The 17,493-nt window shown below is 37.3% G+C and overlaps 1 protein-coding gene across 1 annotated transcript in view; it reads right to left on the bottom strand.

Moving 5' to 3' along the window:
- SLC1A3 (solute carrier family 1 member 3) overlaps positions 1-17,493 on the bottom strand; it is a 69,921-nt gene that overhangs the window by 9,638 nt on the left and 42,790 nt on the right. The window contains exons 4-6 of the mRNA XM_076361603.1: positions 11,163-11,367; positions 9,718-9,760; positions 591-886 (exon numbers count right to left, since the gene is read on the bottom strand). Coding sequence (XP_076217718.1) covers positions 591-886; positions 9,718-9,760; positions 11,163-11,367 — 544 coding nt within the window. The remainder of the gene's footprint in view (positions 1-590; positions 887-9,717; positions 9,761-11,162; positions 11,368-17,493) is intronic.

Below are 17,493 nucleotides of genomic sequence, written 5' to 3'. Positions count from 1 at the left end.
GGCAAATAATGAATCTTCATTGTTGAAAAGACTTCATACCTGGTGTTTGAGGGAAAAGTTACTGGTTTTATTTACCTATTGAACACAATAAAGAAAGTAGGAAAATTACGTGTATGTGTAAGCAGTGCAGCTACAATGCAAGAACATACATATACACTACACAACTGCAGGAACCGGTTGTGTTGGAAACTAATGATAACAATGTCTTGCTGTGTAGAAATAAGATTATGGGAGATGTTTGTTGGTTTTCTTTAGTGAAGTCAGGATATAAGGAAACTTTGATAGCACACTGTTGTGATCTCTATCTTTATGAAGACGTAGAATGGCTCTGCATAAGCTTAGCAAGTTCTGCCATAGATCCTGATTTTTCTCATGTCAAAAGCTAAACACACTGAAAGAGTAGGTATGTTTGGGCAAATTATTGACATACAGAATTACAGTTCTTGGGTTCATTTATGAAAAAAGCTACAAGGTAGTTAAGATCTTATTGTCTGACTTCCTGCCAAACAGACTCTTGCTATCCAGTGCCTGACTGTGATGAAAAAATATTGTTAGTAACTTAAAATGGAATTTATCAAAGAGGCACTTACCACATGATTAGAGCTACCAATCTCATGATAGCCTCATTAAGGCTGTCAAAGAAGTCTTTTAATGCCTGACCTTGCTCCTTCATGCTTCCAATCACCAGGCCAAAGCTTATTGAGAAAACCACCAAGCCAAGGGCATTCACTCCATTTACAGAACCTGGAACAGGAACTATTTCCTCTTTCATCTGAGTGAGGGTTTCCATTGCTTCTGACACATTACTTATTATGGAAGCCACTGTGGATGTGTCATTGGATGGAATATCTAATTTAAACATTCTCTTTTCATAGTTAGTTTTGAACTGTTAAAACAAAAATAGCAAACAAAGGTAAAAATCACACATTAACTTACTAATTACTATTGTAGGACATTTGAATTCTTTGTGTAATATTTGTTGGTAAAATGTACTGTGGTGAAAATCTGGCTTTCCTGAAAGCAACAAAAATCCATATTAACTTCAAGAGCTAAATCTTCATCTTTAGCTTCCAGAACTCATTTTCTCATAAAGATGTCAAAATCAAAGACACAGATTTGTCATGCTCATGAGTTTTGTGACAAAACAATTGATTCTTAGTTTGCATTTTTATAAATTGCTATTTTTCCCAACAACATATATCCAACTGTTAAATAAATAAGTCTTTTTTGGCTAGTGAAAATATTTTCATGTGCTCTGGAGTTTCCTTACTTTTTCATCTTTTTGAATTAGAAAAAATTAGACTGAAAGTAACTTAAATATAACATACCTCTTTTTTCCTTTGCTGTAGCAAAGCCATTAGTTTTCTATGCTTTGCAGTAACAAATTACCACTTTTCTTAATTGAGAAAAGGGTTCTACCTTAAATGGTTCCATTACTAAATGGGCAAATCAATTTCAAAATCTCAATATGCTCCTAAACGTCTACTTTGAAAACCAGTCTTTCACCACCTAGTGCTTTTCCAAAGAGAAATGTGCATCCTGAATATTTCTGTCTGGGCTCAAAATGCCCTGCAGCCCTGTCCTGATTAAATTCTGTTGAACACAAAGAATCCTAAATATCACTAGTAAAATGTTTCTAATATATCCCAGGATGCTAAATACCCTATTAAAGCAATGGAATGCTGGTGTCAAGGTTATTCAGCAACTTTGGATTTTTATTCCTGTGAGCCTGCCAACAAAAGACAAATATTAAGTCCAGGAGCTGTAGTATTATTAGTAATATCTGGAGACTGTTGTGCACTCCAAAAGTATTTGGGTGAAATGGAGTACTTATGACTAAGTGGGAAACCTGAATATCAGTATCTATCAACACTGACCTAATTTTCTGTTATTTTCCACACCTGAATAGTTTTATGCACTCCTTCCACATATTTGCTGTATCTCCCTGAAGGCTTTAAGTCTTTCAGAATTTCAAATAAAACTTGCTTACAGGAGATTTGTGGAAAGTTTCTGAATAAGATGTAGCAGAACAAATCTCCATGGAGGTCAGATATTCTTGAGTTTTAAATGAAATTTGCTAAAACATTTTAGAATTTGGGCTGTGGTTAGAGGAGACAGCTGAGCTGTTCCAGCTGTTGGCTGACATGGAAAAGCCCAGTTCCACTCCCTCATCCACTCACATCCAACCTGTGATCATTTCTCCTCTGTGTCAGTTCTAGATTGATCTCTCAGTGGGCCAATTCTACTTTTTAAATTGGCAGAAAACTTACCAAGCAAAAAAAGTGGCCATTTTTGGGTAAAGGCTACGGAGGTGAATCAGCTCACTGACTGATGAATGCCAGAGAGCACAAAACACTGAGACTGGAACTACACAGCTGGGGAAGGAGCAATGGGATTGCCTCTTTAAGTGACAGAGAGGTATTAGAGTGGAAATGGAAATTTTCTAGAAGTTCTCACTAAAGGGTTTTTAATTCAGTCCTGACAGGAATGTTAAAATACTGCCTAACACTGTACATAAAACACTTCTAATTCTTTTTTTTTTGTGTGTGTGTGTGTGTGAGTACAGGTGTGATAATTGTGTTATATATATATTTTTATTACTGTTTTTCAGGAGAAAAAAAACTCAGGTAAAAATTCCTTAATACAAATATTTGAATGGTGTAATTAGGCTGGACTTGTGGGCGTACAGATTAGACAAACATAAAAAAGCAAGCTGTTTAATGAGGACTGGAATTAAAGCCTAATTTCCTAACAAATTTCCTATTCATTTCCTACTTTCTCTAGACACATCATAACTGACTTTGTCCCGATTCTCCTCCATTACCCTCAGGTCCTTCTCTCATTCCTACCTATTTGACTAGGTCAAAAGCAACACGTGATACAGCTGTTAGACAGTGTTAGACGTGTGCTGCCTGGCTGGTTGGCTGCTGCCTGTTCAAACAGGCCATGAGGTAAGTCATAAACCACTTTTCTTTCAGTGGCAGCACGGTCTTGATATGCCTGAGAATTGGCCCCCTCATGTCAAATCAGGTTGGAATTGGCTATTGGGCTCAAAAATTACAACAGGGGACTGAGAAGAAGTTGGGCAGCTACAGGGGAGAAAGCACAATCACATAAAGTTTCTTACCTTTAAAAACCCCAGTTAGAAATCATTTTAGGTTGTAATAAGCATATTCCTTCTTTTTTGTGCTGATTCTGGAATTCTGTCCCAGCGGGAAGATGCCTTCAATTCTTTATTATTTAAGTCTCTTTAGGGGTCTAATACGGATTTTAGGACCTCACTTAGCAAAGTCTGTTTCCATTTCAGCTACTAAACTGGTACACAGAGATGTAGATCTTATCTGTTGACTCACCCTGTTGGTCAGACTTAAGTATTCAGAAATGTTACTAGGGAGAATAGTCTTTCTAGAACCCCTTCCAGAGCAGTGGAGAAACAGTTTTTTTAGAGTGAGATTCAAAATGGGAATCTGAGCAACAGGAATCAGAGCAACTTTATTTGCTCTGGGACAGTCACTTGAGCTATCCATTCTTTCATTATTGCTAAATGAGGTTAAGGATAACTCTGTGGATGTATCTGTCTTCTTATGCCCAAAGTTGTCTATCAGAAGTCATGAGAAGGTTCCTTTGAAGTAAAAGAAATTAAGGAAAACCAAATACGGGAAATGCAGAGGAGATAGCTACTACGGAAAAAGTATAGGTTGAGCTTTATTCTTGTTAGTGCTTTTTCAGATGACACTAAAGGCAAAATACAAGATTTCTTGACCACCACAAAACAAATTTTCTGTGTGTGGAACAGTGAAAGAGCCGACTGTTTATAGGAAGTGACAGGATGAAAGACCACTTTCAAGATGATAGAAAATATCAAAGGTTTTGAAATAGATGAGGTAATAGCAGAGTTGACTATTACTGCTCAGCAGAGAAACTGGTGATAAGAAATCATTTTGTGAGCTTTTACGAGATTCCTACTTTCACGCAGATCTCTATCTTGGTGGGAATCAGAGTTATCAGCTGTTCATATAGCTCAAACTGACATTTTAATATCACACTATGATTCTGCAGATCCTTGTTCTTTTGCAACATTCAGTAATGGAAGAAATTAGACAAAGAAAAACTGCTCATACAACAGATTGTAGGCTTAAGGGTCTCAGAAGAGCTGGTTATGTTTTACTAGAAGCCCACACACCTACACTGATAATCTGTGATGGCCTACACAACGTCACTGAAGTCCTGTAATTTCTGAGGATGTTTGGTGCATTTTGTCTCCAGGCAGAGGTATTTTTGCCTGATAAGATTTTAGATGCAAAATACTCATAATTTTTCCTTAAGTTCATGTATAGAGAACACATTAGGAGCAGGGTAAATACTATTTGGAACATATTAATACTAATAGCTTTCTATGAACAACCTTATCTGCAAGTAAAATATAAAAATAATGGCATTTCTGGACTTCTTTACAAGATACGGTTCTAATGAACAACTTCAAAATGAATTTTAATTAAGTTATCTCATGATGAAATAGACAATATAATTACTTTATTGCATAATATAATGAATTAGTTGTTTACGCTTTTATTTTGTTTTCATTAGTGGTACAAGATACCCACAGTCATTTGACTTGAATATATTGCATGACTTTTAAGAAGCAACATTATAACATGGCAGTAGCACATTCCAGTGGTTAACTTGCAGACAAGGTAGTTGCATGGGTAACTGCTCTGAAAACACGTAATTTACTGTCAGTACTCTGAGATAGTACAATTAGCACTGTCTGTGCTAAGTCTGTATGATGATGTAGTTTTTAGTGAATGATGATTTTAAAAGCAACAAGTTTGCTTAAATGCAAGCCTGAAAAAACGAAAAGAAATTAAAATAAGGCAGTGATATCCCATCTTCCTAATTTTTTCTTTCCTTTCCATATGGACATGTGTGAAAGCATTCTAAATTGTTTGCAGAAGAGCTGATGACACAGGTTAAAATATATCTTAACTAGCCAAAATTACCACGAGGAATAGACAGCATATATTAGTTAGTATTCATGTCTGGATGTGTGATTAACACTTCCAATCCCCTTGGTAAGGATGTGTTCAGGAAAGAATATTTAATTAAAAAAAGCTCAGAAGAAACACAGTTATCAGATGCACTTTTCCAGTTCTTTAAACTTCAGCTGGCATCAGATTCCACCTATTCACAACAGAATGACTCTCCCCAAATCGTTAGAGTGATTCTGTTTCTCTTGATGTCCCGAGTTCACTTGTGTTTCTTTTGTCTTTTGATATATCCCCAGAGCACAGCACAAAGAACAAGCAGTTAAAAAGCAGTATCTGCTTAACAAGCAGACTGCTTATCACTGCTTAGCCCCAGGCTAGATAGCATTTTTTAATTTAGCAAAGAGAAATGAAGAGATAATGGCCAGAGCTGAAAGATAAATCGAAAGATTTCTTTAGATATCCCTAAACTGGGCGTGAATATAGTGGTATAGAGAAAATTTTGAAAACTAGTAATCTGGTTTTAGGTAAGTGTGGAATATTTATCTGCAGTCAGTCTTTTCAGATTCTCCTGTTACTGATAAAAATCACAAAAGCCCCCAAATGATCAGTGCATAATGAAGGTAGCAACATATGTCGTATAGAAATATCTAGCATCAGAAAGTATGCTGTTTGGATTAACAATCTGCTGTTTCCAGTGATCCCTATCTGCCACAGATTTAATTGGAGGAGATCCTGATAGAGACAGAGTGCCAACAGTACTTTGATCTTTCACAGGGAGAGAGGGACTAACTAGTGAAGAACAGAACGAAGCTAAAGCCCAACATTTTCCAGTTTATTCTTCTTAACTTGACCTGCTAGACAACAGTGGCTCTTTGTCCCCATAGCCTTTCCTGGGGCATGGGGCTGAATGCCACCAGCTAAACCTGAAATGGTTCTGCTGATTCTCAGCTGAAAGGTTTGAATGAAAGGATTTCTTTAGCTTTTCCATGGGCTCGCATTCTCTCCTACAGGGACTCTTCCTGGCTTCTGGGTTCCACAATGGGAGGTCCTTTTTGGAGAGGAAGATGCATTTTCTTCCACCACTCTTCCTGTTTCTGGGGAAGAAAATGTGCAAAGAAGGAGGAGGAGGAGAAGAAGCAGCAAGAGGAGCAGCTTTCTTGCCTCACAGACTTGCTGGGAAAGAAGAACAGGAAAGGGAATCCAAAGGACCAGAAGACTGAATGAGGAACAGTAGAAAATTTAGGAAGATCCTTCCTAAATAAGTCCTAAGGTCGAGTCTTCCTTCATGACTCTTCTTCTCCCAGCAGCAATCCTATAAAAGCTTTTCCAACTCCGACTAGAAGCCATGCCCACCTTGGTTACACACACAGCTCCATTTCATTTTGCAGGAGAGCAATTCCACATCCAGAAAACTAACTTTACTTCACTAAAATTAATTATGCAAAGGAAAGTACAATTTTCCACATCTTGGTGTTACAAAATTTGAGTAATAGTTGACCTTTTGAGGTTAAAAACTTTGGAAATGATAGTTGGTCTTGTGTGTTAGTGGAGCTGATTTGGGATGTGCTTGCTATTGATGGGGAAAGTAACAAGTTCAAAACTTGCTGCGAGTACTAACACAGTCATTGGAGGACCTGTCTGCTGGCTATGGTGAGAAAGAAAGAAAAATCTTCCAGTGCGTTCCAATGCAGATCTCTGTCAGGAAAGAAACCTGCCTAAGGATGCTATAAGACAGAATGTGAACACCTAATATATCAAAAGATGTGATCTGAATGTGGAGTGCATAGGCCAGTGATGGTTTCCAGGTGTGCAAAGCTGTGAATCAGTATTACGCCTTTGAGTGTGGACAACTATGAGTAGTAGTGTGGTTTGTGTTTGGGCCAGCAAACATGGTGTTACAGAACCAGACTCGTGCCAGATGGATCATCCTTCTTCATAAATCTTCTAAGAAACATGAAAAACCTGATGTAAACTTTTGAAAAGAAAGTTATGGAGTCAGATGTACAAAGTCATCTGGATACCTATGAATCTTACACATACTTATTTCTTTTGTAAAATGTTTTTAGTTTAACAAACCTGCTACAACAAAATAATTTATACCTAAAAATCTAGGTTTTGGTACTTGATTCAAAAGGTAATAGCATCAGTATGACAGATTTAAAATCCTGGTGCTCCAGTAAGCATAGCTGCTGCTGAAAATCAGAAAAAACTTTCATTAAACATTTACTGTTTTTTGAACCATTTTTTGGAAATCCTTTAAGCTGTAAAGCACGTGAGAAATACAATATACTTAATGTAAGCAGAATCTACAGGACATCTTTAATTAAGAACACAGATTTAGGACTGCTAGTCACTGAGTCAAGCTTCCTGTTGCTGTGGGATACTTTATCAAAAGAATTTTTCAAGCTGTATCTTAAAACTGATGAGGTAGTTTGTTCCCACGACTCCTAATTGAAGATTTTTCCAGGACCTCACTTTTTAGGTAATGAAGGTTAAAAATCTTACTAATTCCCACTTTAAATTCAGTCATAGTGATTTCCATTTCTTCTTGTATAATCATTTTCCTTTATCTTATACAGCTCTGTTCCCACTTTGGTTTTTGTACCTGAATAGTTTTTAAATCAAGCTTTTTTGCTTTATACGCTGTGTTCTTTTGATAATCCCATCAACTCCTCTCTCGATTGTGCTCATTTTGCATTAATCTTCCTATGAATGTAATGACCCGAATATACTCAGTATTCTAGACAGTCACATTTCACTGGTTTGATTTCCTCTCTTGGAGTTATGTCACCTAATATATCCTAGAGCTGAATTAGAGGGGTTTCAATTTTTTTTTTTTCTTTCTGATGATGACCTCCCATCTCAAAGCAGAAATTACTGCTAATTTCTAAATGTTTATTTCACATGTGATGAAGAGCTACAAGGAGATAACCAAACGTGCCAATGTCTGCAAGAGCCAATTCACTTTGTTGTTGTGACTTTATAGTCACAGTGTGCCAGGACATACCACCTTCTTTGGCATTTGTTAGATATCTCAATACAAAGTGCTTGGACTTTCCTGTCATCTGTACATTTCATTGTGCGCGTCTTACAGCAATGTCATTCATAAAAATATAAATTGAGGTATGCCCAGTCCTTCAGCAACTTCCATTGCTATCTCCACAAATTTTACAATTCTTACAATAATCTTATCCTCTGCTCAACTATTTCACTTCCCTCATATTAAAACCTCTGTGTTACAGAAGTCCAAAGAGATTAGATCCATTGCACTTCTGTGGCACAAAAAAAAAAAGAAAAATAAAGAAGAAAATGAGTAATCTTGTGGAAGAAAGATGGGAGTTTATTGTGGTACAATCTGTGTTTCAGAAACCTGTGTTATTCTTTACCTTTTTTCTCATGTATTTTTCATTTTCATTTATTACAAAGTCTTTGCTCTTTCCTTCAAAGTACTTATATCCTTCAGTACAACCAAGATCAAGCTAATGGGTTATTAACTGCTTAAATCAATTCCCAAATCTTTTTGAAATTGCAATTTTAAAGGCACTATGATTGCTTTCACCAGTTACAGATAACTTCCCAGCTTGAGAGATTTATTAAACATACTTGCTGCTAGATCTGTAACTTTATGCCCAATTCTTTCATTATTTTGAGAAAAAGATGATGTAATTCCCTGACTTTATTACATTAATTTCTTTGAATTTTGTTTCTAGTTTAGATACAGACTTTTGTATTTCCATACTGCTTTTCTGCATCACTGTCCTGAGTTCATCATCATCCTTACTGAAAACAGAGGCATAGCATTTGTTGATTTTGGACCTGGGTCTAGTTTATCTTTAATCTTGACTAAATCTTTAATCTAGAAAGTCACTGGTTTTTATTGGTCTCTGTTTATATAACTAAAGAAAATGTTACTGTTTCTTTTCAATTCTTGTGCAAGATGTAACTCAGCTGGACTTTGGAAAGTTTCTACTTTATCCTCTTGCTTCTTGACCTCCACATTGCAGCTTTTTTTTATTGCTGCAGTAATAACTGGTAAATAATATCAGTTCACGATTGTCTGTGGGGTCAATATGTAGCAATTAGATTATGGAAATACACATAATACACTGAATCTATAATGTCCTCCTTTTAAAAAAGGAATGTAACTAGTTACTATTATTTTCTCCATAGAACAGTTAAGGTTAGGACCAGGCTAACGATAGAGGAATTTGGGAAGCAACATAGAAAGAGCATTCCTATGCACTCCTACCATAGGTGGCAGGAAGTCCCCTAGTTTGATTTTGTTACTGATGTCTACAAAATTGTTTCCTCTGTTTTGAACCTATGCACATTTCTCACATGGCATTCTTGAATATCTTCCAGTCTTTTTACAGATGGTACATATGTCAGTATCTCCCAATTTAACATAACACTGTTTCTAAAAAGTAAATTCTGTATTGGCTTCAATGAAGCTTTCTGTAGCCTTAAGAATTTGGCATTTTGAAAAACTTATTTTTTGATTTGCTGTGCCAGGTGTGTTTTCTTCACTTCTCATAGCAAACACTGAGACAATATTATTGAAAACAAAGCACAGATTTGGTTGGTTTGGTTTGGGGTTTTTTGACAGCTGGCAGCATACCTAAGATTTGTTTCTGCTGTAAGTACAAGTAAGTGATATTCCTAAAGAAAATGCTATTACATTTCAATTTCTTACTTTGTAATGTTTTAGTTGGAAATAACACATTTTTACCTGTTTAAAGCACGCTTCCACCAGATTTGGAGGGAACATATTTCTGTGAAAAAGAAAGAAAACAACATGAGAAGTAGTAAGAATCTAGTAATATCTTAAGTAGGGGCACAGTTAATAAAAGAATTGACCAGCTAATTTTCAAAGGAATCCTAAGACAAATATGTAATTATGTATACAGTGAGTAGAGCTTTGCATATAGCATTGGCCTGGTTAGCTTTATCAGGATGAAATGTAATAGGGTTGGATAGATCCTGGCAATTGCAATCGCTGTATCCAATATTGTATAGCAGGTCTGGTTATGGAGCAGCATATTAGCTAAATTACCAAATGAACAAAGCTCTGTGGGTCAGTGCTGACTTTTAATTTTGTATTTATTAATGTTTTCTGAATCCAGATTAATAAAGATGTTATTAATATTTAATGCATTTCTACTTCTCAAACAATTTTTGCGGTCACATAGCCTAGTACATCATGACATTTATCATTCAATTTAGAGTCTTGTTGTGATTAAGAAATAAGTATTTCTGAAGTCTGAGTATTCTTTAGTAATAACATATACACATATATATGTGTGTGTATACTTGTTACATATGGGGGTTTGTTTCTTTGCTTTCCAGAATGGTGACATTTCTGAGGGAATTAGAAGCAGCCTAACTGAATAAATCTTGAGGAATCTGAGTGCAAACCTCTTCATGGGTCTTTCTGAAGTCCCCCTTCCTGGCAGCATGACTCTTGGAGGCCTTTCTCCATGTCTCTGGCTTCTCCAAATGGGTTAGTGGAACACAAAATTTTGGTGGCTTTACCTGTGGAAAAGCTCCCGAGTTCAAAACCTCAGCTTCCCTACTCCCTGGAATACATCTGTGACATATTAGCTCTATAAAAGAGGCATTACAGAGTCTCTGAGTAAGGAGAAAACAAGATTTTATATCTGTGCCCCTCTATTTCAAGCATTTTACTTGCCTGTTCTTGGAATTTATTTCCCATCCATACAATTTAACAAGTTGCGTAGATGCACCCAGATTGGCAGCTACAATGCAAAATTAAGATGAATAGCTAAATCAGGGATTCAAGTGAAGTGAGAAAACTGTTGAAAGTTGGAAGTAAAGGAAAGCAGAGGAATTTGGTAATAAGGATTGTGCTATGGAAGGAGGGCAAAAGACCCATGCAGATAGCAGAACAGAAGTCTTTCTTTTGTGCGTGAAAGAAAGAATCTTTCTTTGAATATTAAAAGCAGTTTCTTCCTTTGCAACAGCTTGATTTGAAAATAAATCCATGTATTCTTTTGTAGCGTTGCAGGGGTTAGAGATACTGGTATCACATAGTTGAAAGAAATTTGGCTAGTTTATGTAGTCACTGTCTAAAATTCTCTACTTTTGTTCTCGTGTGCATCTAGGTATTACTGTTGTTGCTATTGGTACAGAAAATGTGCAATATCATAGCCATACCTGATTAAATCAAGAAAGGCATCTGCTGCTGTCACTTGCACAATTTTGCCTTCTCTGTGCATGTTTTCTTTAGTACCTTTCCCAGGGTGGATGATGACCACAATGATTATACCAATCAGTACAGCAATGATCGTAGTACTCATGTAGTAGACTACTGCTCGGACTCCCATCTTCCCTGATGCTTTACTATCCAGGGCAGCAATTCCTAGTAAATTTAAGCACAAGGATATTCACCTCATACAGTTGTGAGTAAAGAGTATAAACTCAGCATGATGAAAATGGTTTTGTGGGAAGAGTATTGACGACGAGTACATTTTAAGCTACCCAAGGTAAGAGTTGGCCCTCTTTTGCGGCTTGTACTGCCACTGTCTTCCCATCCCACCCCTAATGTTTGTTATTATATAATTTTCTATTACAAGAGTTACAGCTTTCTGTGCTTTGTTAACACTTGTTAAAAGCAAAGACTATTGGTCTGATGCAGTGTGTCACTCCCTATATTCCAGTGAGCCAATTCATGGTTTTTGATTAGCATAGTTACCGTAGTCTGAAAAATGTACCTTAGAAATGTGCTGCACTGAATTTGTGATGGTAAGAAAGAAAACAGAGTACTCTCAAGTAATGTTGATAATGTTTGCTACAATTAATGTGTACAAAGAGTTTTCTTCAATCCCTAATGGCATGACCTCAGTTTACCTCTGTCCCAAGCCATGGGAGTTTAAAACAGATTAAATGCTGTTAGTTTGTTTCAGAAAATCCTTACTGTTGTATGAATAAGCATTTAGAGTCTTTTATAAGCTTTGCAAAACTTGCGACATTAATCCTAATTCTTGGCTCGTCTTAATGCATCTGATCTAATGTGAATACTGGGGTGCTCACTATGGCATCTGCTAAAATGTTTGTTCATCAGATGGCACCAACAGGGCGGCACCGTCTTTTTTAAATGAAGGTTCAGTTCTGCCAGGGAAAGAGGTTTGAAACTCTGAGAAGGAGTATCTCATAAGGACTGTCAGAAATGGAAATGCTTTTTCTCTTTCCAAGCAGGTGCAGTTAGTATTCTTCTCCTTAAAATGCCCCTTTGCTCCTTCTTAAAATTTCAAGTAGTCAATAACTTCCCCATACTTCATCTGGAGGGCGACACCATCTGTCTCAAAACAGTGCTGATGCTTCCTGTTGGAATCAAGCTTTCAAAGCGTAGAATGGAAAAAGAGGTCAGGAAAGGATCTCTTTGCTTTATTATCTCCTCCCATGGACCCTTTTATGGCACTGTCTAATCCAGTCTTCTGTGGACTGCCCACGCATTTATCTAGATGCCATCTTTGAACATATAAAATACAATAAAAGTTGACCAACTTCTGCTGTGGGTACCTGTCTCAGAGGGTAAAGCATATAAAACAAGACAACAGGACTGCATGAATATAAATAATACAGAAACATAAAACTGGAATCATGACCTGGCAAAACTAAATGTTTTCTCAAATCATTGTATATATATTGTACTTCTGTCTATCTTCTAAAGGAGGAAATATGTGCTACTGGAGTTACAGTGAAAGTACTCTAGTCACTGATGTAACTGAGATCAAGGCTGTGTTCCAGGCTCTGATCAAATGTTCAGAGTATAAAACCAATCACATGCTTCATACTTACCCTTTCATTTCAACTAGTGTTTGTTGTCCTTTTGGCAGAAGCCATTAGAGCCAGTAAGATTTGTGCCCACAAAATGAATTGCAAAGGGAGATCACTAGATTTGTACCCTGAATTGCTTGATTTACACGTGTCGTTGTAGTGGAAGAACAAAGTGTTACTGGCACAGTAAGAAACTGAAAATGGAAATCCAACATTTGAAGCATTCAATCCTTCATTTCTCTGCTCAGCTTTTCCATCTGTAAAACTGGATGATAATGCTTGTGGTAAGTTTACATTTATGTTTTGAAATTCTGTGAGGAAAATGGTAGATACTACCAAGTAATAATTTTCTTATCTTTACAAACAGGAAGTAAGTCCCGTAGCCCTCTTGTCGGTGGATAGAGGATCGGTTATTTTATTAGAGTCCTCAAAATAATGCAAACGCAAAATAATGCAAATATAATAAACCAAGGCATAAAAGTAAAGTTAATAATTTTTGGAGAATTTCAGATCTGCTACTGAGTTGTACAATGTTTATATCAGCATTTGTTACAAATTTTATTTTTAAAATATCAGTATGTAACTTAAAATGAAGTGTAATTTAAAAAGTGAAAAATGAATGCATGCATACTAGTCCAGTCAACTTTATCTTTGTATATTTTAATTGCTGTTTCATGTTCTTGCTTGCTATTTCTAAAGTAGCAGCAATGGGCTGTGTATTTTTTCATTTTAGGTAAGATCAGCTTTAAACTTGGTTTACATCCTGAGCATGAAAAGGTTAACCTATATAGTTTGGTGGGAAGGTTTGGAAATGCACAGATGTTAAATCAGTCAGTTCCCAGTATCCTGCCCTTGCCCAGTAATAGATTCAGGAGCAGATGCTGAGCAGTCAGTCTAGAGGGTTCGCAGGCATACATGCTTCCTGCTTTAATCAAGCCTGATCTTTCTTTGTACTCCACACTTGCTACTAGGTTGAGTCTCCTACACTCCAAAAATCACTAGGAGTCAGTGTAGGGCATATCCTACCACTAAAGATTGCTGTGTTGAAGGATTAGAGCTTGTGATCCTATTTCTTTCTTGGACTGATTCTGGGATTGAGTGGTGAACCATGTGTAAGTGATATGTCAGGGAGCAAGAGTCATGCTCTTTTCTTTATAAGCTCTTTCCAGCTTGGTTTCCTATTATGCACTCTGGCTGTGGCTACATGGCCCCTTATTTTAGGTTGCTCAGTCTCATTCCTGCTCTTGCTTATTATATAAATGACTTCTCAGCTTGAAAGTAGGGAACAGCAATTCCTCTCTTCTTGAACTCTAACCACTCGTGGCATTCAAAGCAGAGGGATGACAGGCCTAAGTATGAACAAAAGCTATATGAGGAGGAAGCAAGTTCTCACCTCAGAGAGCCCTTACTGGGGAGCTGCTGGGCAGCCTTCCCTCCCACTGAAGTTAATGGGAACTCAGGGAACTCACAAGAGGGACACTCGGTACCATCCAGGGCCAAAACTGCAAAAGCTTCCAGCATACCAACAACAAGAATTATCTAAAAAAATATTTAAAATCTGTTTTTAGAACATGAGAAAATGAAGGGGTTTGTTTTCATTACATTTTAAGATGTTGACAAGATTTCTTGGAGCTGAATGGGACTCTGAAAGGGTCCTTAATGGAGAAGCAATAAAGTTCATTCCAAAGCTTTCATGTGTCACAGACCATTGTATCCTCAGTGTGTCCTTTCACAGCCAGGCAGCAAAACTCCCGTTGTCCCGTGGGAGATGTATGTGCCCTTTTCATACTGCTTGCTGCTCTCTCCTCCACACGGGCTGCTGGCTCCAGCATCTCTGCCTCCTCTCTTCCTCTGCCCTCCCCTTCCCCGGGGGGCCTGGGAAACTTTGCTGTGCCACCGGTCCTCACACACAGGGATGCCTTGAAGTTGTCAAGGCAACCTGGAGCAGAGCGCCTGTAATTTCTCCCAGCGTGTGCGTGCACACAACATGAATGGGAATGACTTTTTAAGTATTGATGGGGAGGGAGGGAAGAAGGGGTCAGACATAAGTCTGTAAAACTGCAAACGAGCCCAAGTTCTTACCTCTGTCCTCTCCCTTCACCTACTGTTTCCCTCTCTTGAGAAGTAAGTGAAGAATCAGTACACTGTGGGTGACAAAGAGACATGACAAGGACTTCTGCAGAGTGTCAGGGCAAAAAGCAAACCACTATGTTGTTCTTTAACAGAAGTGTTAGAGAAGAAATGAAAATATTTTAGGATGTAGGAAAGGCAGCAAGCAAGTAAGTATGTAGTTGCAAGAGAAGGCAAAAGAGAGAGAAAGGATGCAGGGAAAAGGAGAAAAAATCTAGTTAGGGCAACTTGTTAAAAATTCTGAATTGTTAATCTGATAGTTCTGATTGTTCACGTGACTTGATCATGGTTCTGCAAATTAGCATGAACTAATGAGGCAGCAACTTTCCTGAATAGCTACTTTACTATGACTGGTTTTGTGTCAATTATATTTTTTTGTATTGTACTTATGATTCTAGATTATACAGAATTCTAGAATTTACAAACCTAGAGTTGCTTCTATTTTTTTAAATTTTCGTGACATTGAAAGCATGCTGTACATAATCTATGTGTAATCTTGGATTATACTAGGGCACACTAATGCAGAGGGATGGTACTGTACTCCTCAGTAAGATCAAAGGTAAAATATACTGAGCATGTTTTCTTTAGATAACATTTAAGCCAATAATAGCTTTGGATCTGCTTGTTCAAAAGTAAATTCCAAGGAATTATTTTAAAAGCCAAAAAGCAGAGCCTATGCTAAGAAGTCCGACAACTTCAGAACACTTTCTCCCTATAATTAGCACAACTGCACCAACTGATTTTTTGCAGAACAGTCCAATGTCCTCAAGTCACAAGTTATGAGCTGTTTCAGTCTGAGATTTGAGTTTAAGCACATACCTAATTTTCCTGTTATAGTACCTAAGAGTTTCTACCTGTGGGTTTTTTTAGAAAGAAGGAATATGCATATTTACACAACTAGACGGAATATGCATATTTAGCACAATGGTTAACTGGTCGGCAGCTGGTATGACTGAGGCCCTGTATCTCTGTGTAAACTCCTAGTCAGCAGAGCATTCTTGGACTTACATTAAGGACTTACATTTGTCCTTAATGTTAACCACTAACTAATGTGGTTTGCCGAATCAGGGCCCATAATGAGCAGTTTTTAGAAGGGATCTTCTTCTTTACACTCAACAGTAAGTAGTCAGATTCATTTTCTTTTGCTTTTCCTAAAAAAAACCAGTCACTGCTTAGGACTGATCCTAGTACCTTCAGTGATTTTATTATTTGCCAGAGCAAGTGAGACTCTGTCGCTGGGGGGAGGGGGTGTGCATATGAGTGTATGCATGTGTATAATTTCAGTTTGAAAACAGTTAAAATGCTCAGCTACTGCTTTTCATGTTGGAAGTCCCTGTTTCTGAAATCTTTTTGCTGCCTTTTAAAAGCTTTTGGAAAAAATAAGTTTATGTGTTTGCTTCCCTATACTAAAATTCTTGTAACAAGAGAATCTAACATTTTTCCCACAATATTTTTAACTTTTGGTTTCTTTAAAATTACTTTTGATGCATAATGATGAAAATTTTAAATATAGAATAGAAAATTTCAGTTGGAAGGGACCGACAACTAGTCCAACTGCCTGACAAATTCAGGGCTGACCAAGTTAAAGCATGTTATTAAGGGCACTGACCAAATGCCTCTTAAGCACTGACAGCCTTGGGGCATCGACCACCTCTCTAGGAAGCCTGTTCCGGTGTTTGACCACCCTCTCGGTAAAGAAATGCTTCCGAATGTCCAGTCTAAACCTCCCCTGGTGCAGGCACTTGGCTGAGGAGCCACTGGCACGAGGCTACCGTCTGTGGGCGTATGACTGAACACCTTTAAGTGAGAATCCTGCCAAGATGTAGCGATACATTGTTGTAAATATATAAAATGATGAACCAGTTCTGAATGAGTGTGTCGAACAAACTGTGCATTCTGGTCCTCATACATATTGACTACTGGAAATAAAAAAGAGAATTTCTATGATCATGATGAATTCTTTCCTTATTCAACGTATTAGAACTGAATTGATGGCACTTCCTTGCTAATGTAGATTTTTATATAAATTTTCTTTAGATGTTTTGGACTCAGTCTTTAAAAACTAAACATTATGAACAGAGCATCTTTTTATTGCTAATTATTTTAATGTTTATTTTTTATGGTCTCTCTATTAGGAAATTGCAATTGCTTGTTAAGGACTCCTATGGTGGAACAGCAATAATGGCAACTGTTGACTCAGGAGTGTTGCCCTAATTTTGTTTCTTTAAGGCTGTCTTTCACTGTCCTAATGAAGCAGTCTTAAATGGGCTACTCCCAACCCCCTACATCCACTAAGCACTGTGTGATGAGTAAACTCTCAGTATGGGACCATGAGAACAATCCTTTTCATGTATGTTGATGAGGATTTGTGGAAATGAGTAACACTGTGCAAGGTCACAGTAAAATACGCTGACAGAAAAATTGTAAGGAAAAGCAATAGTTAGGTAAAGACAGTGGAAGTATTGCCTGAGTTTAATTAGCATGATTAAGCTCTAGAGCTTTATTCTGATAGCTGCTGAGCATATCCTGAGTGGTGCTGAGCATTCCCAGAAAACAAAAGTTAAATAATAGTTAAAGC

The sequence above is a fragment of the Aptenodytes patagonicus genome, chromosome Z, assembly GCF_965638725.1.
Source record: "Aptenodytes patagonicus chromosome Z, bAptPat1.pri.cur, whole genome shotgun sequence".
In the NCBI taxonomy this organism is placed as follows: domain Eukaryota; kingdom Metazoa; phylum Chordata; class Aves; order Sphenisciformes; family Spheniscidae; genus Aptenodytes; species Aptenodytes patagonicus.
Note: the sequence above shows the minus strand (reverse complement) of the source record. Positions and strands in the feature narration are given on the sequence as shown.